This window comes from Drosophila subobscura, chromosome U (genome assembly GCF_008121235.1).
Source record: "Drosophila subobscura isolate 14011-0131.10 chromosome U, UCBerk_Dsub_1.0, whole genome shotgun sequence".
Classification (NCBI taxonomy): Eukaryota; Metazoa; Arthropoda; class Insecta; order Diptera; family Drosophilidae; genus Drosophila; species Drosophila subobscura.
The window spans coordinates 871,758-894,652 of record NC_048534.1 but is presented as its reverse complement, the minus strand read 5'-3'; the positions used below and the strand labels follow the sequence as shown (position 1 = coordinate 894,652).

Below are 22,895 nucleotides of genomic sequence, written 5' to 3'. Positions count from 1 at the left end.
ACATAAAATAATTAATCCACTTTCCATACACTCAATCCAGTTTAACCTGTGTTATGCTTTTGATTTTTGATTCTTTTTAAATGTGCACCTAAAACATTATGCGAGTGTGTGTCAGTACATAACATAGGAGAGAGTAGAACGAACCCCGACAATCCGGCGAGCTTAGCTAGAGCATAGCTAGAGGTGCACACGAAATCCTTTTGTACTAGTTTGGGTAAAAATACATCTATCCCACACCTGCACGCTACAAACTTTTAAAAACAATGTGTACTCTATGAGTAAGCCAAGTTAGTTTTCTCACTCAAATCGAATCAAAATCAGTTTTTGGCTTTGTAGAATTGGTGTACTTATTATTTTGACCACCACTTTTTAATGCTGTTTAGCCATAATAGAAAATTAAAAATTCGAAAAAAAACCACCAAAGTGCAGGTATACTGACTGAGTCCCTCCTCGCTCTACTTGTCCTAAGTATTTTCTCCTCTATACAAATCTCTACAACAGCCTGCAATATTTCGAGTCTCACTCTTAAACCTTTTAAGACAGAAGATTAAAAAACGATTTTTAAGGGGCCAGAAAAATCAACAGATTCTTTCTTTCACCTACGGATTGTCCTAAATAAGAAGAGAAGCTTTACAGTAGCGCACACACCCCAGCATCATCAACAAAAAATCTCACCCTAGCAGAAGGTTATGTACATAAGTTTCTCCATCATAAATCTTTACAAAGGTAAGGACGAACCCAGCTACCGTTTACGAGATCTGCCAGGATCTCTGGTTTACGCTGAACAAACAATAGGGAGAAACTGCAACAAATTGCATAAGCAAACCCAGATCCTGCTGTCTTTAGTGGCAAGGACACGACAAACCCTGTCCATACGACGCAAACACAAGGAGTAACAATGTAGGACAATGGCAGGAGGAGATGAGCAATGCCATAAAACGATTGTCAGGCGGACAGACAGACACACGAGGGAGAAAGAGAGAGAGAGAGAGAGAGAGAGAGAGAGAGAGAGAGAGAGAGAAAGAGAGAGAGAGAGAGAGAGCTAGGATGAGGGAAATAAATTTTGGTTTTTCTAGAAACTGAATCTCTCCGGGGCCAAAGGAAATAAAATCCATTTATGGTTACGCTTATGGTTCAATTAACACTTTCAATGGCCCAGGCAGGCAGGCAGCGGAGAGAAACTGGAAATACTAAAAACTGACATTTCTCTATGTCCTTCCACCGATACACATCTTCAACACAGACACAAATACGTGAGTTTGTCTCACTGTCTCGGACGGTGAAAGTAGAGCTCGCTCTCTCTTGCCACAAGACAAAGGCTAATCATTAAGACAATTCATAAGACCGAGGCAGGCACCCAGGCGGATGTCATAAATTTCAAATGTAACACCGAAATGTCTTTCTTTTTTTAGAATTTAATTTCGGGTGTTAGAGTGCCCTGCGATAAGGTTTTTCCTTGTGCTTCATGATCTCCTCGAGTCGTAAAAAAGGAAACCCGCAAGTAATTGAATATAATTCAAGACAAAAGGTTTAATCTCAAGTAGTTATCTCCATCTGACACTCAGTCTCTACTCTCTGCCTGTCTTTGTTGCTGTTGTTGTGGTGGGATCTAGGGAAAGGCCGTTGGCATACATATGTACATATGTATGCACATATTTAGGTCTGATAATTCTTACGATCAGCTGCTGCTGCTACTACTGCTGCTGCTGGCTGTGAGTGAACTTAATCGATCAATTCGCTTTGCATTAATTTTCTGATTTAGTTATGTGTCGCTTCGAACGAGCTAGAGAAACACTGTGGTTGCATTTGCTATCCCATTGAATCGGTGTCAAGCCCCTGAATCGGTGTGTAGGAGTGTGCCAACCAAAGCACTTTCTTTCACCAAATTGATACTTGTGTCTCCTCGAGTTTGAAGGAATATCCTAAACATACTAAGTAACGAGAAGGGACGTGTGAGACGCTTCTTACGCGTCACATCTTTTATACCCGGCACTCAGTACTACATCTGCACCTTAGCCGTTATTTGTCAAATTTTAGATTTTTTCTTACTCTGTCATCTACATCAACAACCCTTCTCACGCCAACACGTTCCCTCAGCTCGCCACCCTCCCCTAGAGCATCACACTGCAGAGTCAGGGCAGAGATGCGGCAGAGACGCGGCAGAGGCAGAGACGTGTCAGAGGAAGAAGCAGAGTGTGAATGAGAGAATGTGCAAAAACCAAATATAAGCTGCGGGACGGGGTGGGTTTAGTCACTGCAAATTAATTTCTTCATTGAAGCCATTATAATGATCCAATCGGATCCCAATTTTGTGATCTGATAGATATGGTCATTCCCTACGGAATGGCGTTTTCAGTTTTCTTTTATCTTCAAAATTGTAGGTTTGGAAGGTTTTCGCCCTTTTGCGGGGGCGGAAGGGGGCGGGGTTAATTTTTGAAATACACTGGTTTCAGTGTGAGCATACAGCAGTCTGGATGCAAAATTTGGTGGCTCTAGCTCTCTGAGATGTCTCTGAGAACTAGCCGACAAACAAGACGGACAGACGGACGGACGGACGGACAGACGGACAGACAGACATGGCTCTATCGACTCGGCTATTGATGCATCCGTTATTCGCACAAATACAATATACCCTATTTACTCTTCGAGTACCGGGTATAAAAAATGAAATATTTCCAAAAGAGTCTCATAACAGTCTTAGAGCAACGTGACAACGAATTTAATAGCAGATAAATAATCAAAACAAGAACTACTTGAAATTGTTAGCCTTCCTCTAGATTCGAAAATTTCGCCGAAAGACCATATGAACGAGTATTGTTAAGACCAACTTTTTCCAGTCAGAGCGTGCCTTGAAAATAAAAAAATAAAAAAAAAAATATGGAGAGATAGAGCTACACGTTTCACAAGTTCTGAGAAACAAACAAACCAAAAAAGCTATGAGTTTGTGAATGAATCCGAAGATTGGTTGGTCATTCAGTTTAGAGGTTCTTAGAAATCACAGCAAGATATTGTACCTTAATATGAATGGAAAAATAAAGAAAGATGTAAACAGTCCTATAACTTTTTCAGAATGTAGAGCTTACGTTTGCGACATAAAAACCAGAAGAAGAAATATTTGCTTTGCAAGAATTGCTCGCATATGTACATACATACATATGTCAACCGCAAGTAGAAGATTCTAGAAAAAACACATATAAATGAATGAATGTGTAGATGAGATGACAGATTGAATGGGGCGAAGGATAACCACGAGTACTCGTATTTATCGATGGTATATGGCTGCTCGTTTCGGTCAAAATAAACAATGACTAAAAATTCCCACACAAAGTACTTAAATGCAGGAATAACAAGCTGCAGCAGCAGCACCATGTGTTGTATCCAAACACACAAGGGGCAGAGGGGCGAGAGAGTACTTTACCCCGTACTCTCTGCGGTTTCTGCCTCGTTTTTCTGGGTGGCTCAAGGGTTGATAACTTGGTACTCAGCGTTCGTTTCTAGTGTGTTTTTTTAGGATGAGTCTTGGACAGTACGCCGTAATGAAAACATAACAAAAATTGGAAACTCAAACTAAATAGAAAACGGAAAAAAATACACAAAAACTTACGGATAGATTCAAGGACCGTTGATTGGGATGCACTTTTATCTTGTTCGTCGGTTACTTTCAATAATTATTATACCCTCTGTTAGGGTATGGAAAATAATAATACATTATCTAACAGTTTTCGGTAAGTCCCGGGACCGGTTCCATTTTTCTAGGCCAGACAGCCAATTAAATGCTTATAAAGGCTCGATTTATGTGCGACAGTTGACATGTGTGAGCCGCTGATGAAAAGGTTCTCAAATCTGCACTGACAGACAGTCGCCAATCAACCCTCTGGCACGGCACAAAAACAGTTGTTATACAAACAATCTGTAACCTACAGCTTGCTGTTCATGCATGTATCTCTAAGTAGGATCAATATAATTCCAAATCAATTCAAGAAACAAATCCGGGAACAAAAATACAATGGCAATGCACAAAAACCTGCCAATCATCGCCTTTTGTGTGTGTGCGGAATTGTCAACGATTTTATTTAAATGCCTTAACCTTCTTCAATTTGTATTTTCATATTTTCTTTTCCTCTTTGATTTCTTTTATTCTCTCTTATTTATTTTATGGTCCCTTAAGCTGCTGGGTGTGGGAGCAAATTTTACCCCTAGCCCCTAGAACCGCAGTCTACGCAAAGCAGAGTGTGGAATGAGAGAATGTGCAAGAAATAAAAAAAGCTACTGGAAGGGACACTGCAAATGAAGTTCTTCATTCTGGCTATAATAAAGATCCAATCCATGAAGCAGAGTGAGGAATGAAATAATGTGCAAAAGAAAAAACTAAGCTGCTGGACGGGTGGGTTTAGCGACTGCAAATTAATTTCTTCAATCTGGCTCTAATAATGATCCAATCTGATCCCAATTTGGAGATCTTATATATATGGTTATTCCGTACGGAATGGCGTTTTTAGTTTTCTTTTATCTTTCTTTCGACCTTTGCGGTGTCGGAAAGAAATACACTTATAACAGTGTGAGCATACAGCCATCTGGATGGTGGCTCTATCTTTTTGTGGTCTCTAAGAGCAAGGCGCTCAACAAGACGGACAGACAGACGGACGGACGAACAGACAGACATGGCTTTATCGGCTATTGATGCTGATCAAGAATATACATATGTATGTACATATATACTTTATGGGCTCGGAAAAGTATGAGTACTTACATATGTACATCCGCTTGTCCACACAAATACAATATACCCTGTTTACTCTTCGAGTAGCGGGTATATACATATAAGGTTACATACATACATACATATTTAAGTATGTATGTACATGCACGTGTATCACTCTAAGGCAGGGCTCGGCACCCATACAATTAAGGAGACGTTTTTGCGTTTGTGTGTGAAGACGCACGCAAAACGGAACATTTCACCATATTGGTATTGGTACGAATCACTGTAGTACGCGTGTACGTGAGGGCAGCGCAGCAGCCGCGCAGCAGCAGGGCCGTGCCGAGCCCTGCTCTAAGGTTATACACATACATATATTGAATGAGTACCGGGTATAAAAGTTGTTAGGCATACGAGGCATCTCACGTTCCTACTCGTTAAATTTTGAAATATTAATCAATCTGTTAATACATTTGATTGCCGACCGGATATCTGCCAATTAACACAATATTTAACCATTTTTATGGCAGTGGTGAAAATGTAAATTATTAAGATGTTTTTTTTGCCAATTTTAGTGAAGCGTTATCATGCCTATAAGAGCACACAGCCACAAAAATAGAAAATTGCCAGAATTAGGCATGCAAAACACAAATCATATTTGTATGGGTCCTTAAATCTGGAACTCTTGCAGGCATACAAAAAAAACACAAAGAAAAACAGAGATGAATTTGTTACAATTGAGAAATGTTATGGGAAAATGCCTTAAATCGTCAATTGGTTGTAATCGGGCAGCGGCAATAAATTACGGCTTTATCAGATGCCAAAACGAAATGTGATTTAAGCTTCAGTCCCCCGGTGGAGTAGGAGGGTAAACCCTTTTTTATTTATTATTTTATATTCATATTTGGCTGCGTTGGAGATTTCCAAAATCACATTAAAATTCAGACGGCTCCATACGTGTACTCTGCGCATTTATGTACATACATATGTACATATGTACATAAGGAATAGGAAGAGCTGTAGCCTTTGTCGGTAGGTTATGCAAATCAGCCACTCTTTCAGTGGGCAAGCAAGAGGCAGAGAGAGAGAGAGAGAGAGAGAGAGAGAGTGAGAGACTTATGCAAACATCGATTGACTGACTGACAGACATATTGACACATGCGTGCTGCTATTGCCGCTGCTGCTGGTTTCCATTCCCAAACTAAAATGAAAGTCAGGAACTGTGTCCATGTCAATACAAGCGATATATCAGTCTTGCCTAGGAAATCACACAACCCAAACCAAAGCAAACCAAAAGGCTGCCAGTCATCCAGCCCAGTCTGTCAGTCAGTCAGTCACTCAATGTCTCGGGGCTCGTCTCAGTTCTCTCTACATTTCCGACTACCGACTACAGACTCTGATTTAGATTTACATGCAGATTCTGGTTTGCTATGTCTGCGGCATGCATTTCTGACATTTAATTGATTAAAGAGGCAACATTGACGCAAACAAACACACACAGAGGAATCCGGAGACCAGAGAAAATGCAAATATTTAACAACGTTTTTTTCCTTGAGTTTTTATTTTTGGGATATGGGATGCATGATTTGGGTGTGTAAACATTGGACTTTTATTTAAATATAAACTCGCTTGCTCGCCATCGGCATTGCCATTGCATTGAATACATGATTGAATATGACTCCCGTATGACAGATGGATGAATATTGTCTGTGACTGTGTGGAGTCCAGTCAGTCCGTTTATATTTTTTCGTTTGTTGTCTTTTCTGTTGCCTGTCTGTCCGTCTGTCAGACAGTCTTTTGGTTATCTGGCCAAAATGCCACACACGATTTCTGGAACTGCCTATTTGTCGTGTATGAACAAAATTTCGACTTAAAATTACTCAGGAAAAGTCGGAAAGAAATTATATCCTGGATTTTTTATTATATACGGTACTTGAAGAGTAAATAGGGTATATTGTATTTGTGGGGAAAAAATTTAACATACAGAAGGAAGCGATTCCGAGCCCCCAAAGTATATATTTTCTTGATCAGCGACAATTGACGAGTCGATATGGCCATATCTGTCTGTCCGTCCTTAACATCGCCTGGTACTTAAAGACCATAAGAGATAGGGCAATCAAGTTTTGCATTCAGACTTTGGTATTCTCACACTGCACTATGGTTCCAATGACCACTTTTGTTATCCTAAATTAATAACTCGCGAACGAAATAAGACATTTTTATTTAGTTTTTTGATATTAGTTAAGAATAGAAAAGGGTAAGGGGGAAGGAAAAATTAAGGAAAAATCGGTTTTTATTTTTTTTTCAAAATGTTAGAAGCAAAATAAGGATTGAAATATGTTAAGCAGTGCAAGATTCTAAAAAAAAAATGTCGTAGCACGAAATAAAACAGCTTAACAATACAAGATGGTCAAATGTGGATTTTCTGACTATATACATTTTAACAATCTTTTTTGCTCAACGACACACAATAGGTTTCAGGTGGCACTCTATTTAAAAAACTTTTTCGAAAATTAGTTTTCACTACGAACTGATACATATTGAAGGCTTCACTTTGACATACAAATACGAAGACATCGCCAACTACTAGATACCGTTCGCATTACAGAACACGTAGTAAAAGCCCTACTAAATAAAATGCATCCAAAAAATTGGATCAGTTAATTGTATTTTTCAATTTATTAGACATTTAAAACAGCAATAAAATGGGTATTTTTTAACTGCACTTGCTTTTCAATAATGACCGCTGGGTTGCTGATTATGCGAAGGTGGCGCCATCTATGCAAATTTCTGGTACGCAACTTTGATGGTCACTCTTTTTCTAATACAGAGCGCCAAAAACTACGTCTTGGTTTTAACTTTTAAAAATTAGCTTTTGGCCAAGAAAAGTGGTCATTGGGACCATAGTGCACTGATACAAATGTTTTTCTAAATTTTGTCCCGCCCTCTTTCTCCTCCACAAAAGTAAAAAATCTGCAGTACCCACAATGTTAAAGATAAGAGAGAACAAAAATGCCATTCCGTAGGGAAGGACCATATCTATCAGATCACCGAATTGGGATCAATATTATAGCCAGAATGAAGAAATGAATTTGCATTGGCTACCCCTACCCCTTCCAGCAGCTTTTTTTCTCTTTTGCACATTCTCTCATTACACACTCTGCCTCGTGCAGTGTGAGGCTCTTGGGGAGGGGGCGAGCCAAAAGAGCGTGTTGGCGTGAGAAGTAATGTAAATATAGATGACATATGTAGAAAAGATGTAAAATGTAAATTTTGAAATGTAATACTGAGTACCGGGTATAAAAGTTGTGAATAATTCAGTTCCCCTCCATCTTTTTTTTTAAGATTAAATACTTTGAAAAGTCCCACAAACGTCTATCCCTCAGAGACCGTAACTGTTATAACTTTTAAAGTAAAAATTGCAATCTGAGAATTATTTTAAACTTTTTTATATAAAAGTAAGAAATAACACATATGTATTTTTAATTTTTTTAAATAAAAATCAGAATTAACAGTTATTTTAAATTTTTACTTTTAAAATCAAAAATAAGAATTAATTATGATTTTTATAATAAAAATCAAAAATAGGAATTAATTATGATTTTTATAATAAAAATCAACAATAAGAGTTATTTTTGATTTTTATTATAAAAGTTGAAAATAAGAGTTATTCCGTAACTTTTATTTTAAAAGTTGAAAATAAAAGTTAAATTGATTATCCTTTGAACTGAGTGGTTTGTTATCATGAATGTGTGTATATTTCTGATCCTTGAGAAAATACCTTTTATGTGATACATCGCATGTCCTTCAAGGACGAATTTTAAGGATCTCACTATTTTCCTTTATATTTAGTTTTGAGCTTTCATAATATGTTGGCAAAGGTCAGTCATTGTCTTTCTGTTACCATAAGTCAGCAATTTGTTTACAGTTACAAACATAAGTTGTTCATTACTCGCACTGCGCACTTTACTTAAGCTTTGATTACCGAATTCGCATACCCATTGCACTATGGGGAAATTGACCACTTGTTGTGGCCAAACTTAATGAATTGAAAACGAAACAAAATTTTTCTATGTAGTGTTTTGATATTAATAAGCTCATATTAATAAGACGATGGTATGTTAAAAAATGGGCGAGGCAACGCCTTCTCTTCAGCGTAAAATATAAATTTTTTATACCCGGTACTCGAAGAGTAAATAGGGTATATTGTTTTTGTGCACAAAGTAAATGTATGTAACGCACAGAAGGAAACGTCCCCGACCCTATAAAGTATATATATTCTTGATCAGCATCAATAGCCGAGTCGATTGAGCCATGTCTGTCTGTCCGTCCGTCTGTCCGTCTGTATGTCTGTCCGTCCGTCTTGTGGAGCGCCTGGATTTCAGAGACTATAAAAGCTATAGCCAACAAATTTTGCATACAGACTTCTGTATGCTCACACTGTTACAAGTGTATTTCAAAAATGAGCCCCGCCCCCCTCCGCCACCTCAAAAGGGTGAACCTCCCAAAGCTACAATTTTGAAGATAAAAGAAAGCTAAAAACGCCATTCCCTAGGAAATGACCATATCTATCAGATCACCAAATTGGGATCCGATTGGATCATTATTATAGCCAGAATAACGAAATTTATTTGCAGTGGCTAAACCCACCCTGTCCCGCAGCTTTGTTGTTTTTCACATTCTCTCATTCACACTCTCCTTCGGCCTCTGCCGCGAGTCTGCAGTGTGTGGGTCTAGAGAAGGGGGGCGAGCTAAAGGAGCGTGTTGGTGTGAGAAGCGCTGTAGATGTAGATGACAGATGAAGAAAAAATTTAAAATTTGACAAAATACCGCTAAGGTGCAGTAAGATGTAGTACTGAGTGCCGGGTATAAAAGTTGTGACGCGTAAGAAGCGTCTCACACGTCCCTTCTCGTTTTTTTTTTTAATTTTGCTGACAACAAATTCAGGAAGTTTGTTAATCAATGCAATATTAAGCAATGCAATTGCAAGAAAAGGCGTGCCTAGAGTTTTTGCCAAAAGAAATGGTAAAAGTCCCATAGTGCATTGCAGCGACCGTTTTTCCAGTTCTTTATGTCACCTTCTTCGTTACTGAAGTTGTAGCATATAAGCTCTTATCTCACGCTCTATCCATCGGGCGCGCTATCCAGTCTCAGTTATATTAATAACAGTGTTATCTCTTAATCGTTGGAGAGTCTCAATACACCGCATGGTACTGCAACATATTATGAAAGCTCAAAACTAAACATAAAGGAAAATAGTGAGATCCTTAAAATTCGTCCTTGAAGGACATGCGATGTATCACGTGAAAGGCTTTTCTCAAGGATCAAAAATATACATACATTCATGATAACAAACCACTCAGTTCAAAGGATGTTTTTAATATATAAATCGTTTTTGGCTGATATTGATAGCCACGAATGAAATATAATTTTCTGTATATTTTATGTTGCTGTAACATATATACTTCACTTTGATTTATTTACTTCAATTTAGCCTTCACAACTGTTATTTGCGGTCCCTGCTACCCCTGAATATCCATTAACTTAATTTAGAGCACAACTTCCACTGTTTAAGCCTGCCTACCCTTTTTCTCAGCTTTCATTCAATAGCAACTACTTTCAGTATACAGCCTTCAGCGTACATCATTAATGCCGAACGGCGTGACCAGAAAATTAAATGACAACTGCAGACGTCTGTGATCAATTGACACTCGGTAACCACAAGACTCGACCCCGGACAGAGCCCGATTTCGAGTCCCTGCTGAACGAATGAAACTAATCCTAGATTTTGGTTTGGGCCTGGGTCTCTGATGCAATGGCTACTACCCCTACAACTGCCTCATTGACCTCTCCCGCTTAGCCCCTGGCCCACGCTCCGTGCCACTACTCGTACTCTATATTCTCTCCAAAAGTGTCAAATTACCCAGAAAGCCGTACATTTTAGGCCTTCTGGCTGCTGTCATTCGACCAAGAGCCTTTTGCCTGCCCTGGTCCGACTCGCCAGACTGGCACACAAAATTGGCTTCTGTGTCTGTTCGACTGTTAATCTGTGTTGCAGAGATTAGCGCCCCTGTACACCTACCACTTTCAACCAATTTGGATGTGGCAAAAGGTGGCACAGGACATGGGACATGGCGTACCTGGCGGTGCCATTTTTTTCCCCGTACACACATACCTAGCTAATGCCAATCCCAATCCTCATTCTGTCATGCATATGTGCTATCCGATGTGAACGCTGGTAAATTGAAACCTACGTCCCGTCCAATAATCCAAAAGCTAGTTAGATAGTAGGTAGTAGTTGGTCTTTAGCGACTGCTCTTTTTAGGGTGATTCAATACGAATAGGAACCACTGCTGGTGGGTGCAGGAAACCTCACACCAGCGAACATGACTAAACATTTCGAATTTAGTTACGATTAATATGTGGAATGTGACAAGGGAGCATTTAACATTAAGAATTGTGTGAAATAACGGATTTGATTTCTAGTTGGAGTTTATAGTTTTATTTAATATAAGGACGTGAATAAGGAGAGGTTGAGGAGACAGAGTCTTGGATTACAAGAATAGCCAGCAGACGTTCGGAATCTCCGCTGAACACCAGGCAGAACCGATCGAGAGGTGCTGCTGCATGACCCGCTTCACACGTCTAGCGTTTGCTGAGAGCTACACTAGTAATACTTACTATATAAAGTGTTACAGAAGTACTCTATAAGCTGCGATTTAATATAAAATATTCTTTTCCAAAGATCCTTTTTCTTTTTCATTCGTTTTGAAACACTGACATTTTTATAATCTGTTGAAAGGTTTCCCCATGCCTAGACGCCTAAAATATTCTAGACAATGCCCAATAGCCAATGGCCTCTCTCTCCGACAGTCCAACAGTTTGTTTATAAGTAATTAAAGAACAGACAAGCCATAGTGCAGGGCTTCCCATTTGTGTAGTACAAATATTTGTGGTTTTTCCTATTCACAGCAAATCTCTTCTTACTAAAAATCTCTTCGAAAAACCAAAACATATTCTCACCTCCGTGCTTATCGCTAGGCATAGGACATATACATACGTACATATAATGTAAATCCGGAACAGAAAGGAGAATCCAGTTTAAAAAAAAGCCGAGTAGGGCCAATTCACAATTAACTCTGTGTAGTCTGTATGGCAGTAGCAGCTGTTAGAAATTATTTTCTTTTGTGGATTTTTTTGTGAAATCCTGATGGAAATAATTGTTTGTGCTTTAAATAAGCCGAAGGGCATAAAGAGAGCCCAAGAGATGAGCACAACAGATACCACACTTGGCAGACAACTGACAAAATATGTAGCACAATGGGATATAGACAACAAGACAACAACAAGTGAGAGAGTAGAGCAGGAAGGGGCGCTACCTTTGGGCGCAAATCTGACAGGCAGTCAAATACAATGGCACTTAGGGTTCTGGGGTTCGGGGTTCGGGGTTCGGGGTTACTCTATACCTCAGGGTGGATTGAATTTCGAGTGTGATGTGGAAAGTGTGTGGCAGGCAGGCACAACCCCCCTCCTAACTCTCATGGGTTCTTGCACATTTATGATAAATATCTCTAATTCCATGATGGACAGCTCTCAAATGAAACTGAATGCCTGTCTGTCCGTCAGGGATTAAGAACAAGACCCTCACTCTCATTGTGATTGTTATCACACGCAATTTTGTAATTTGATGAAAACAAACGAATTAAGATAAACATCGCAACAAAATCCCGTAGTTCCATCGCAAAACAATACGCCAAGTGACGAGTGACTGACTGGGAGGAGTCGTCGTTTCCATTATTCCCTCTTGGGTTCTCGTTCAACTAATCTATGACAATCGGTAACGTATCGGCAGTGGCATCTCGGCACGGTTTAGTATTATATGTATGGTGCGTAGGTTTAGCTTCACGTTCAGGTTCAGAATTAGGTTCAAACAACTGTGAAATTGATGTAGACACAAGGTAAAGGTAACCTGATACACATCACTCTTTGCATTCTCCATGTATGTGGCCATATGCACTTTGTGTTTGCAGATGTGGTAGCCACTGATTAGGTAGCAAGTATCCTTCACTTCACACATCCGATCGCTCAAAGAGCTCTCCCCTCCCTCGTATTGTCACTTTTGATGGGTGCACTGGAGAGCACCCTAATTGAGGGGCATTATGCATTGATCGAAATGATGAAGGGAAATCACTTTAATCATATGACAATACGAAAAAGTATATAAAGTAGCTGGCAGCGTACAAAAAAGTTGTCAAATATAAAAAACTCTAGAGAGCTCGCTAATTTTAAAGAGAGGAGGGTATTATTCTTACCGCCTATCATAAGTGTAGAGAAATCGTGGGAATAAGGGGAAACGTATGATCAATAAGAGCATCAGCTTTATGATTCCTACAAATCTAAATTTCATGGGACTTCATTCACATGTGAGAAATATTTTAGAAAAAGGAGCTTCATTTTTAAGAAATGCCACTTACGATTTTCTCTATTAATCAGTCAAGAATTTAATAGATAAACTTAGAAATTATGGATGCACAATTAGTCCTCATAAAGATTTTTAGAATATCAGGTCAATAACAGGCTACGTTTATACACAACTCCTGTGGACATCGATATGATATATGGAACATATGAATAAACAAACTTTAACCATTAGATGAATCTACATAATAATAAAAACTATTCTGTTTCCCTTCTATTCACACTCCAACGATCATTAGGACAATGAAAACGCTTTTTTGTAGAAACGCTTCTTACGCGTCACAACTTTTCTACCCGGTACTCAGTACTACATCTGCACCTTAGCGTTGTTTTGTCAAATTTTACATTTTTATACTCGGTACTCGAAGAGTAAATAAGGTATATTGTATTTTTGCGAATAACGGTTACGTTATATATATATATATATATATATATATATATATATATGCGTTACATACGCACAGAAGGAGATGTTTCCGACCCCACAAAGTATATATATTCTTGATCAGTCTAGTGTCCGAGTCTATGTCTGTCTGTCTGTCCGTCCGTCTTGTTGAGCGCCTGGATCTCAGAGATTATAATAGCTAGAGCCACCAAATGTTGCATCCAGACGTCTGTATGCTCACACTGTTACAAGTGTATTTCAAAAATGAGCCCCGCCCCCTTCCGCCCACGTAAAAGGCCGAAAATCTAATATATCCAGAATTTTGAAGATAAAAGAAAACTACAAACGCTATTCTTTACGGAATAACCATATCTATAAGATCTCCAAATCTACACAAAAACTTGCTTTATAATTTACAACCAAATCTTGACTAGAAACCTGCAAATATACATAGATCACTATTTCAAATTGAAACTTGAATCACTAATTAATATCGAATGACTTTTAAAACTTCTCCAAAATATAATTTCAAATGCGATTAATTACAGCCATAAAGCATCCCTACTGTGAATCAAAGACGAAGAATTAAATGAGGCAGAACCTCTACTCTTTTTACATGCCTCATACGATGGTTCAATTTATTTCCATTATAATGGCCCACATATCATTGATAGATCGATCAAATGTGGAACACTGGTAGCTGTAGCTGGGCAGCAGGTGTGTAATCAAACGTGAGGTCGCCCACAAAAGGCCACAAATTAATCTATAGAAGGCGGTGCCGCCATACAAAATGAAAGAAGTATACAAAAAGATATACGTGCATGCACAAAAAAAGTCAGTTACTTTAATGAAACACATGTGTCCCGGGGCGGAAGACTCAGGTTTACAATTTATGATTAATCACAAGATCGATGAGAAAACTATGCCCATAACAAAAGGCCAAGCCAGGCCCGGGCACACCGAAGCTGGGCAGGACATTAGTCTGCATTTTTTAGACCTCAGAGAGGGAGAGATACATATATAGAGATGACAGAGCGTTTATCGCGCTTATAATTATTGCTTGCCGCCAAAGATCACATGGAAAATGGAGTCCAACTAGAACTCGCACGCAAGTGGCAGGAAATGCTACTTAAATTGATGTTTTTTCTCTCGCTTCGTGTATGGATGGCTGGTATCTCCAACGATAAAGTCTTAAGTATTGCGGTAGCCAAAATGTCATTAATGACAATTGCTTATAATGACTGGTAAGATATTTGTGAATAAAAAAATGTGTCTATCAGGCCGAAGCATGCATAATTTTCTTCTATATATCGATGTACAATGCAGAGCTGTTGGAGCTCGAAACCATGGGAGACAATTACCAGGCAGCTATGGGAGATTAGGCTGGCTGACTGACTGGCTGGCAGACTGGCGATCCACTACTCCTAATTATGTACCCCTCTGGCGCTGTTTGCTGCTGCTGTCGGCTCATTTCAAATATATTCAAGTTTACGATCAATTAACGTAATAATACCCGGTACTCGAAGAGTGAACAGGGTACACAGTGTATTTGTGCACAAAGTGGATGTATGTAACGCAGAGAAGGAAACGTTTCCGACCCCATAAAGTAAATATATTCTTGATCAGCAACAATAGCCGAGTCGATATAGCCATGTCTGTCCGTCCGTCCGTATTTTTGAGCGCCTGGATCTCAGAGCCTATGAAAGCTAGAGCCACCCAATTTTACATTCAGATGGCTGTATGCTCACACTTTTACAAGTGTATTTCAAACTTTGGCCACGCCCCCGCAAATCGAGAAAAATCTGCGGTGTTCACAATTTTGAAGATACGAGAAAACATATTCGCCATTCCGTAGGGAAGGACCATATCTATCAGATCGCCGAATCGAGAGCAGATTGGATCATTATTATAGCCAGAATGAAGAAATTAATTTGCAGTGGCCAAACACCCCTTCCAGCAGCTTTTTTTGTTTTTTGCGCGTTCTCACATTCACACTGTGCTTCGTGTAGTGTGTGGCTCTACGGGAGGGGGGCGATCTTAAAGGGCGTGTTGGCGTGCGAAGTGATGTAGATGTAGATGACATGTAGAAAATTTAAAATTTGATAAAAACCGCTAAGGTACAGATGTCCTACTGAGTACCGGGTATAAAAGTTGTGACGCGTTAGAAGCGTCTCACACGTCCCTTCTCGTTTTTTTTAATAAAAGTTGTTCTCAAAATTTACAAATAAATTATATTTTTAATTTTGTTGTAAGAGTTTAAGAATTATCTTTGTTGTCTAATTGAATACTCATTTTAATAATAATAACAGTCAGAAATTTGATCTAGCCTCCAGAGTACGCCACCTTATTCTACTTATACATTTTGCTATTTTAACTTAATTTTATTATTATTAAATTAAGTAAATCCCCCAGCACATTGATCATAGTATTCATTTACATTCTCAAAGCATTAGAAATTCCTTAAGGAAATACTTTTGCAAGAAAATATTTGATAACAATGTGCCATAAGAAGAGGAGATTTCCAACATGTTCAGACTTATCCATTAATAAATGGCAGGCCCAGCAATGTTGTAGCATTGTTAACTATTTCTGTACACAGAGAGTGGTACAAAATAAAACAAACCAAACAAACAAAAAACAAAAAAGTTTTGTAATTATAACGCAAAAAGGCAAAAAAGCCACGACAAACTCATTCCTTCATAGTGATAAAATCACTTTACACAGAAAGAAGCCAAAGGCCTTCGCTGTGGATGCCACAGAGAGTGAGACAGGTGGTCGGGCAGGGGTGAAGATTGGCTAAATTCCATTTGAGGCATGAACAGGATGGTGGCAAAATTGCCATGGCAACAAATCAAGCATCATAATGTGTCAAGCAATGCATCAAGTGGCTTGAAACTGGAACGTCAACGCAGAACAACGATGATAACGATGACGACGACGACATTACAACGTAATTGACGAGAATTGTCAACACTCTGGAATCGGGGGACGACATGTCCTTACCCCCAACAGCCCCACAGTCCCCCCGTTTTTGCTGCTTCAACACTTTTAGAGTCCACTGTGTACACTGCGTGCTGTCTCGCAGGCTGACTGGCTGGCCACTTACTTTATTTAACGCAATTACCGATTACAGCTAAGTTTACGGCCAACCAACCAGTTTCTTGTTTTATTGCAATTGCTTTGAATTGTCTTGACGCATTTTTTTTGTCGTCCTCTTTCGTATCTTGGTGATATTTTATTTGCAACATTATGTACTAGATATACATACATACATATGTACATATATTGAGAATATATGAAAACGAAAAGAGATTTCAGGATTGAAGTGGGGAAATGCTATTTTTGAATGTCAACAAAATAAACGAGAAGGGACGTGTGAGACGCTTCATACGCGTCACAACTTTTATACCGGGCACTCAGTACTACATCTGCACCTTAGCGGTATTTTGTCAAATTTTAAATTTTTTCTTCATCTGTCATCTACATCTACAACACTACTCAAGCCAACACGCTCCTTCAGCTCGCCACCCTCCCCTAGAGCAACAAACTGCAGAGTCAGGACAGAGACGCGGCAGAGAAGCAGCAGAGGCAGAGACGTGTCAGAGGCGGAGGCCTCTGGTTATAATAATAATCCAATCGGATCCCAATTTGGTGATCTGATAGATGTGGTCATTACGGAATGGCGTTTTTAGATTTCTGTTATCTTCTTTATTTGTGCGAACAACGGTTGTATGTATCGCACAGAAGAAAACGTTTCCGACCCCATAAAGTATATATATTCTTGATCAGCATCAATAGGAGAATCGATAGAGCCGTGTCTGTCTGTCCGTCCTGATGAGCGCCTGGTACTCAGAGACCATAAAAGCTAGAGCAACCAAATTTTGCCTCCAGACTGCTGTATGCTCACACTGAAACCAGTGTATTTCAAAAATTAGGCCCGCCTCCTTCCGCCCACGCAAAAGGGCGAAAACCTCCCAAATCTACAATTTTGAAGATAAAAGAAAACTAAAATTCTCTAGGGAACGACCATATCTATCAGATCACCAAATTGATCTGCCGCGACTCTGCCACTGACGTGGATCTGTAGTCTAGGGTCTAGGGGAGGGGGACGAGCGAAAATAGCGTGTTGGCGTGAGAAGTTATATAGATGTAGATGACAGATAAAGATAAAAAATGTAAAATTTTACAAAAAAACCGCTAAGGAATAGATGTAGTACTGAGTGCCGGGTATAAAAGTTGTGACGCGTAAGATGCGTCTCACGCGTCCCTTCTCGTTTTTATGTTGATTCAAAAATTCATTTTGTCGGGTGGAGCTACAACGTTGTCGTTTTCAATATTCAGCAGAACGCACAGCATATCAGAAAATGTCAACCATAGGCGGATATGTATGGCATGAGATGGTGGATGAAGGGTGAAATTATCGAAACATTTCGATGGTATTAAAGAGGCTCGTTATAGAACCCCCAAGTAAAAGAGTAACCCTCAAAAGAGCAAAGAGTTCGCAATGCCAGCGACAATTTTATATGCTGCAGTCTTGTATATTGAGTTTCAAGTCGATTTTAAAGCTGTCCCTAGGTTGTCCGGACTGCTGATGTTGCTGCTGATGTTTCTGCTGCTGTTGCTTCTACTGCTGCTGCTGTTGATTATCCCTTGACAGGGCATCAATGTAAAAACGACCGCCCAATTTACATACAATGCACATCAATCGAATGGCAACTGCAACAACAACATCAGAATCAACTGAAACTGCCACTGCTACTGCTACTGTCACTGTCACAAACAGCCACTGAGAGAGCACCTTTGTGGCATCATCAGTTGTCAGTTTTTTAATTCCTTTGCCTTTGCCTTTTACCCCTGGTCTCTGTTTATGTTTCTGTCTCTCTATCTCTGTCTCTGTGGCTATGCCTTCTGGACCACGGCAATCAAGCGTACTTGTTGTCCAGCAGCAACAACCGACAAACCGGCAAGCGACCATCCATCCATCCGACCGATCTATCCTTCCTTCCAGCTATCCATCCAACCAACCAACCAACAACTTTAGCGGCCATGACACAAAGATTGACAGCATGTCGTCGCAGTTTGGAAGCCTGATTGACATGCGTAATCAAGCAGCCGAAATGTGCCCACAAAACGCAACCAGAAATGACACTGACAACGAAACCCAACGAACAACGAAAGTTGAGCTTCCCAGCCAGCCCTCCGACAGTCCAGTCCTCTTTTGACTGTCAACATAGCAACAAGGACAGCCAAACAGCCAACTACATACTCGTACTCGTACCCGTACAATGACCAGTGACGGTCAACCCCCGGTATATAGGATCAGCCAGAAGGGCCAATTTCTTGGATCGAATGAGAGGGATTTTCAATGAGGCATCGACTTATAAATGCATAATTAATCAATGCTTCAATTAGATGAACCTTTATTGTGGTATAATATTAGGCATCATATTTGAACAATACTTATTGGAAAAGGAACATAATTAAGGGACAGTATAGAGTTTGGAAAGGAAAGGTTTGCCCAACAGACAATAATAAAATGGCAATAATTTAGAACTATTTTCAGAATAATTTGGAGATCAGTTTTAATTTTTACAAATTCTTGAACTTGTTAATGAGTTCCAATCGTACAACATGACTAAATAAATTGTAAACCAAATATTTTAAGAGAGCCTAGAACCAGACTACCATTGAAATGTCTCCTTTCAATAACTAGTAATACCCTCAAATATATCCCAAATAATTCCTGATTTTGTGGCCGTTCCCATCATCCAATTACACTACCAGACACGATTTTACCTCAAGAAACCAAGAACAAAAAATTGTCATTAGACTATTTCATAGCCCCATATCTTTCTTACCTTTCGACTTAAATACTGGTAAAAATACGTCACAAAAATCAAAATTTTTGCATTTCAAAGCTTAATATTTCCCAGACGGTAAGCTAAAACAACTAACCTTGTTAGTTGCATCAATAATCTATTCAGACCATTACACTTTTTTACAAACCGATCCAAGATGCATAAGTTATGGGAAAAATAAACCGATACCTCGAAAAAAAACCTGCTTTGGAAACTCTTTAAAAAATGTCTGCCATAGAAAAGAACCATCTTTACAAAATAGTAATGCCCGAAATCTATCAGAACGAGAAGAAACGTGTGAGACGCTTCTTACGCGTCACAACTTTTATCCACCCGGCAATCAGTACTACATCTGCACCTTAGCGGTATTTTGTCAAATTTTAAATTTTTTCTTCATCTGTCATCTACATCTACAACACTTCTCACACCAACACGCTCCTTTAGCTCGCCCCCCTTCCCTAGACCCACACACTGCAGACTCGCTGCAAAAAACAAATATAAGCTGCGGGACGAGGTGGGTTTTGCCACTGCAAATTAATATCTTCTTTGTGGCTATAATAATGCTCCAATCGGATCTGCTCCCAATTTGGTGATCTGGTAGATATGGTCATTCCCTACGGAATGGCGTTTTTAGTTTTCTTTTATCTTCAAAATTTGGTAGATTTGGTATGTTTTCGCCCTTTTGCGGGGGCGGAAAGGGGCGGGGCTCATTTTTGAGCTTGTAACAGTGTGAGCATACAGAAGTATGGATGCAAAATTTGGTGGCTCTAGCTCTTATAGTCTCTGAGATCCAGGCGCTCAACAAGACGGACGGACGGACGGACAGACAGACATGGTTCAATCGACTCGGCTATTGATGCTGATCAAGAATATATATACTTTATGGAGTCGGGGACGTTTCCTTCTGAGCGTTACATGCATTCACTTTGTGCACAAATACAATATACCCTATTTACTCTTCGAGTACCGGGTATAAAAAGGTTTGGTTCCTTGAGAAAAAAAAGTTCGCTTTTGTCGAGTAGTGTTATCAGCCTCCCAGCTAATACACGCATCAAATGCAAATTTAAAAAAATACATAAAACAATTGCTTGCAGCTCCTTCCTTCCGTTGTATTGCGTATATCCACTTACACAAATCCTTATCCTTTGCTGAATTACAAAACAACGAATATCCCAACCCATTGTCAAGTTGAATGCGGCCTTTGATGAAGGCGACACGACATTGACAGACCGGTAGCCGAATGACTACTGACAGGCCGACAGCAGGACAGACAGACAGGCTGACAGTAGTTCCATGCGGGATCTTCGGATCAAGGAGCGGTGAAGACTTTGCTCGATCTGTCCGAAAAGTAGAAGGAGAGATAGAGAGAGAACGGCAAACTGCAATTCTGATGACTTTTTGTCGGGGCTGATTGACGTCAACGACTCGACGACGTTTGTCAGGCACATAAATCTTTTGACTGGCTCGTTTGTTGGCTGTGTTATTGTTGCATGTGGATGTGGATGGATAACCCATCCTCATCCCCAACCCAATCCAGCAATCCAACAATCCCAAAGCCAGCCAAACAGGGGGATTATAATGACCCGACAACGACAGCCGATGCGATGCATAAACAATGCCACTTTAAATTGGCAATTCTTGCGACAGTAAATTTTACAATGAGTTACTACATTGGGGCATTCTTTTTTCCACTTTTTTTTGTACACACCAGTAAAGGGTCCACTGACTGACGACTTTCAGATATAATTGCAGGGGCCTCTCTCTGGGGCGCAAAAGAAAAGCAAGCAGCGGCCTGAACTTGAACTGCAAACTGTGGGGCGTAACTAAATACCAAAGACCGATTTAGTTTTTGGGTTTTTTCGAAAGTTCAAACCATTTGTCCAACGCACCAAATGTATAAAAGCCATAACTATCACTGAATTTGAGTACAGTTCACATTGGTTTGGTGATCGCGAAGCAGTAGTCTCCAGCTTAGATCAACTCATAAACTATCTCAAGTACCATGGCCCAGACAGTAAGTGTTCTTTTGGAGGATCCTTGCAAAAAACCTAATACCAATATGCTCACAGTTTTTCATTGCACTTGTGCTGTTTGCCATTGCGGCTATACGGGCAACTCCTTTCAACGGGCACGAGCATTATAGCGGTCGTGGCGCCTCGAGTCATGCTTCGGTGCATTTGACATCTCATGACGATCATCATGAGGGGGCCCACCACGGTCATGGAAACGGACACGATGGCCCCCATGACTCGCATTCCGAATATGACTTTAAATATGGCGTCAAGGATCACAAGACGGGAGACGTGAAGGAGGCCAGTGAATCACGTCACGGCCATAAGGTTACCGGACACTATGAGTTGATAGATGCCGACGGACACAAGCGCACTGTCCACTACACCGCAGACAAGCACAATGGCTTCCAGGCCACTGTCCATCGCGAGAAGCTGTATGATCATCATCAGGTGGCTGTCGAGCAGCACGGACATGGACACGGCCATGGAAGCGGCTATGAGGGTGGACACGTAGAGTTCGAGGATTATTCCGCACAGTCCGGACATGGTCATGAGGACTACAGCCATGGTCTTGGTCATGGTGGTCATGGCAGCGTCTCTCATACCAGTGGCTACTCTCTAAAGCAGGAGCACGGATCTGGACATGGACACGGAATCTGACACTCTTCAGAACACGAGCATGGACACGATATCATTGTTAACATCGATCTTTGATTGAACCTGTACCAAAAAATTATTGTTGTTAGATGCCAAAATAAATGAGGAAACCCATTTTTACACTGAATGAAATTAATGAGAATTTGTTTAACTGGAAACTAATATTCCAATCTCGAATTCTAAGGGAAAACATTTAGAATATACAACTGGCGGGAACGTCATACATATGGATCTTACAAAATAAAAATATAAAGAAAGAGGTCCCCTGATCCTGCACTGTTTTCTTACATCCAAAAATAAATCTTAACGGGGAAGGACGTCTAACAAGCTTCTTAAGCGTCACAACTTTTATACCCGGTACTCAGTAGTTCATCTGTACCTACGTGGGTTTTTTTTAATTTTACATCTACATCTACCTACATGAGTCAAGCGTCACAACTTTTATACCCGGTACTCAGTAGTACATTAGTACCTACGTGGATTGTTTTTAATTTTACATCTACATCTACCTACATGACTTCGGACGCCAAAACGCTCTTTTAGTTCGCCCCCCTCCCCTAGAGCCGAACACTGCGAGAAGCACAGTGTGAAATGAGATAATGTGCAAAAAATAAAAAAAAGCGGCTGGGCTGCTGTCCAATTCAGTGATCTGATAGATATGGTCATTCCCTACGGAATGGCGTTTTTAGTTTTCTGCTATCTTCAAAATTGTAGATTTGGGAGGTTTTCGCCCTTTTTCGGGGGCGGAAGGGGGCGGGGCTCATTTTTGAAATACACTTGTAACAGTGTAAGCATAAAGAAGTCTG

The 22,895-nt window shown here is 40.0% G+C and overlaps 1 protein-coding gene across 1 annotated transcript in view; it reads left to right on the top strand.

The window, feature by feature from the left end:
• The window catches only part of LOC117901046 (histidine-rich glycoprotein), a 34,877-nt gene extending 12,744 nt beyond the window's left edge, over positions 1–22,133 (top strand). Inside the window, exon 2 of the mRNA XM_034811653.1 lies at positions 21,453–22,133. Coding sequence (XP_034667544.1) covers positions 21,453–22,092 — 640 coding nt within the window. The 3' untranslated portion in view covers positions 22,093–22,133. The remainder of the gene's footprint in view (positions 1–21,452) is intronic.
• The last annotated feature ends 762 nt before the right edge of the window (positions 22,134–22,895 follow it).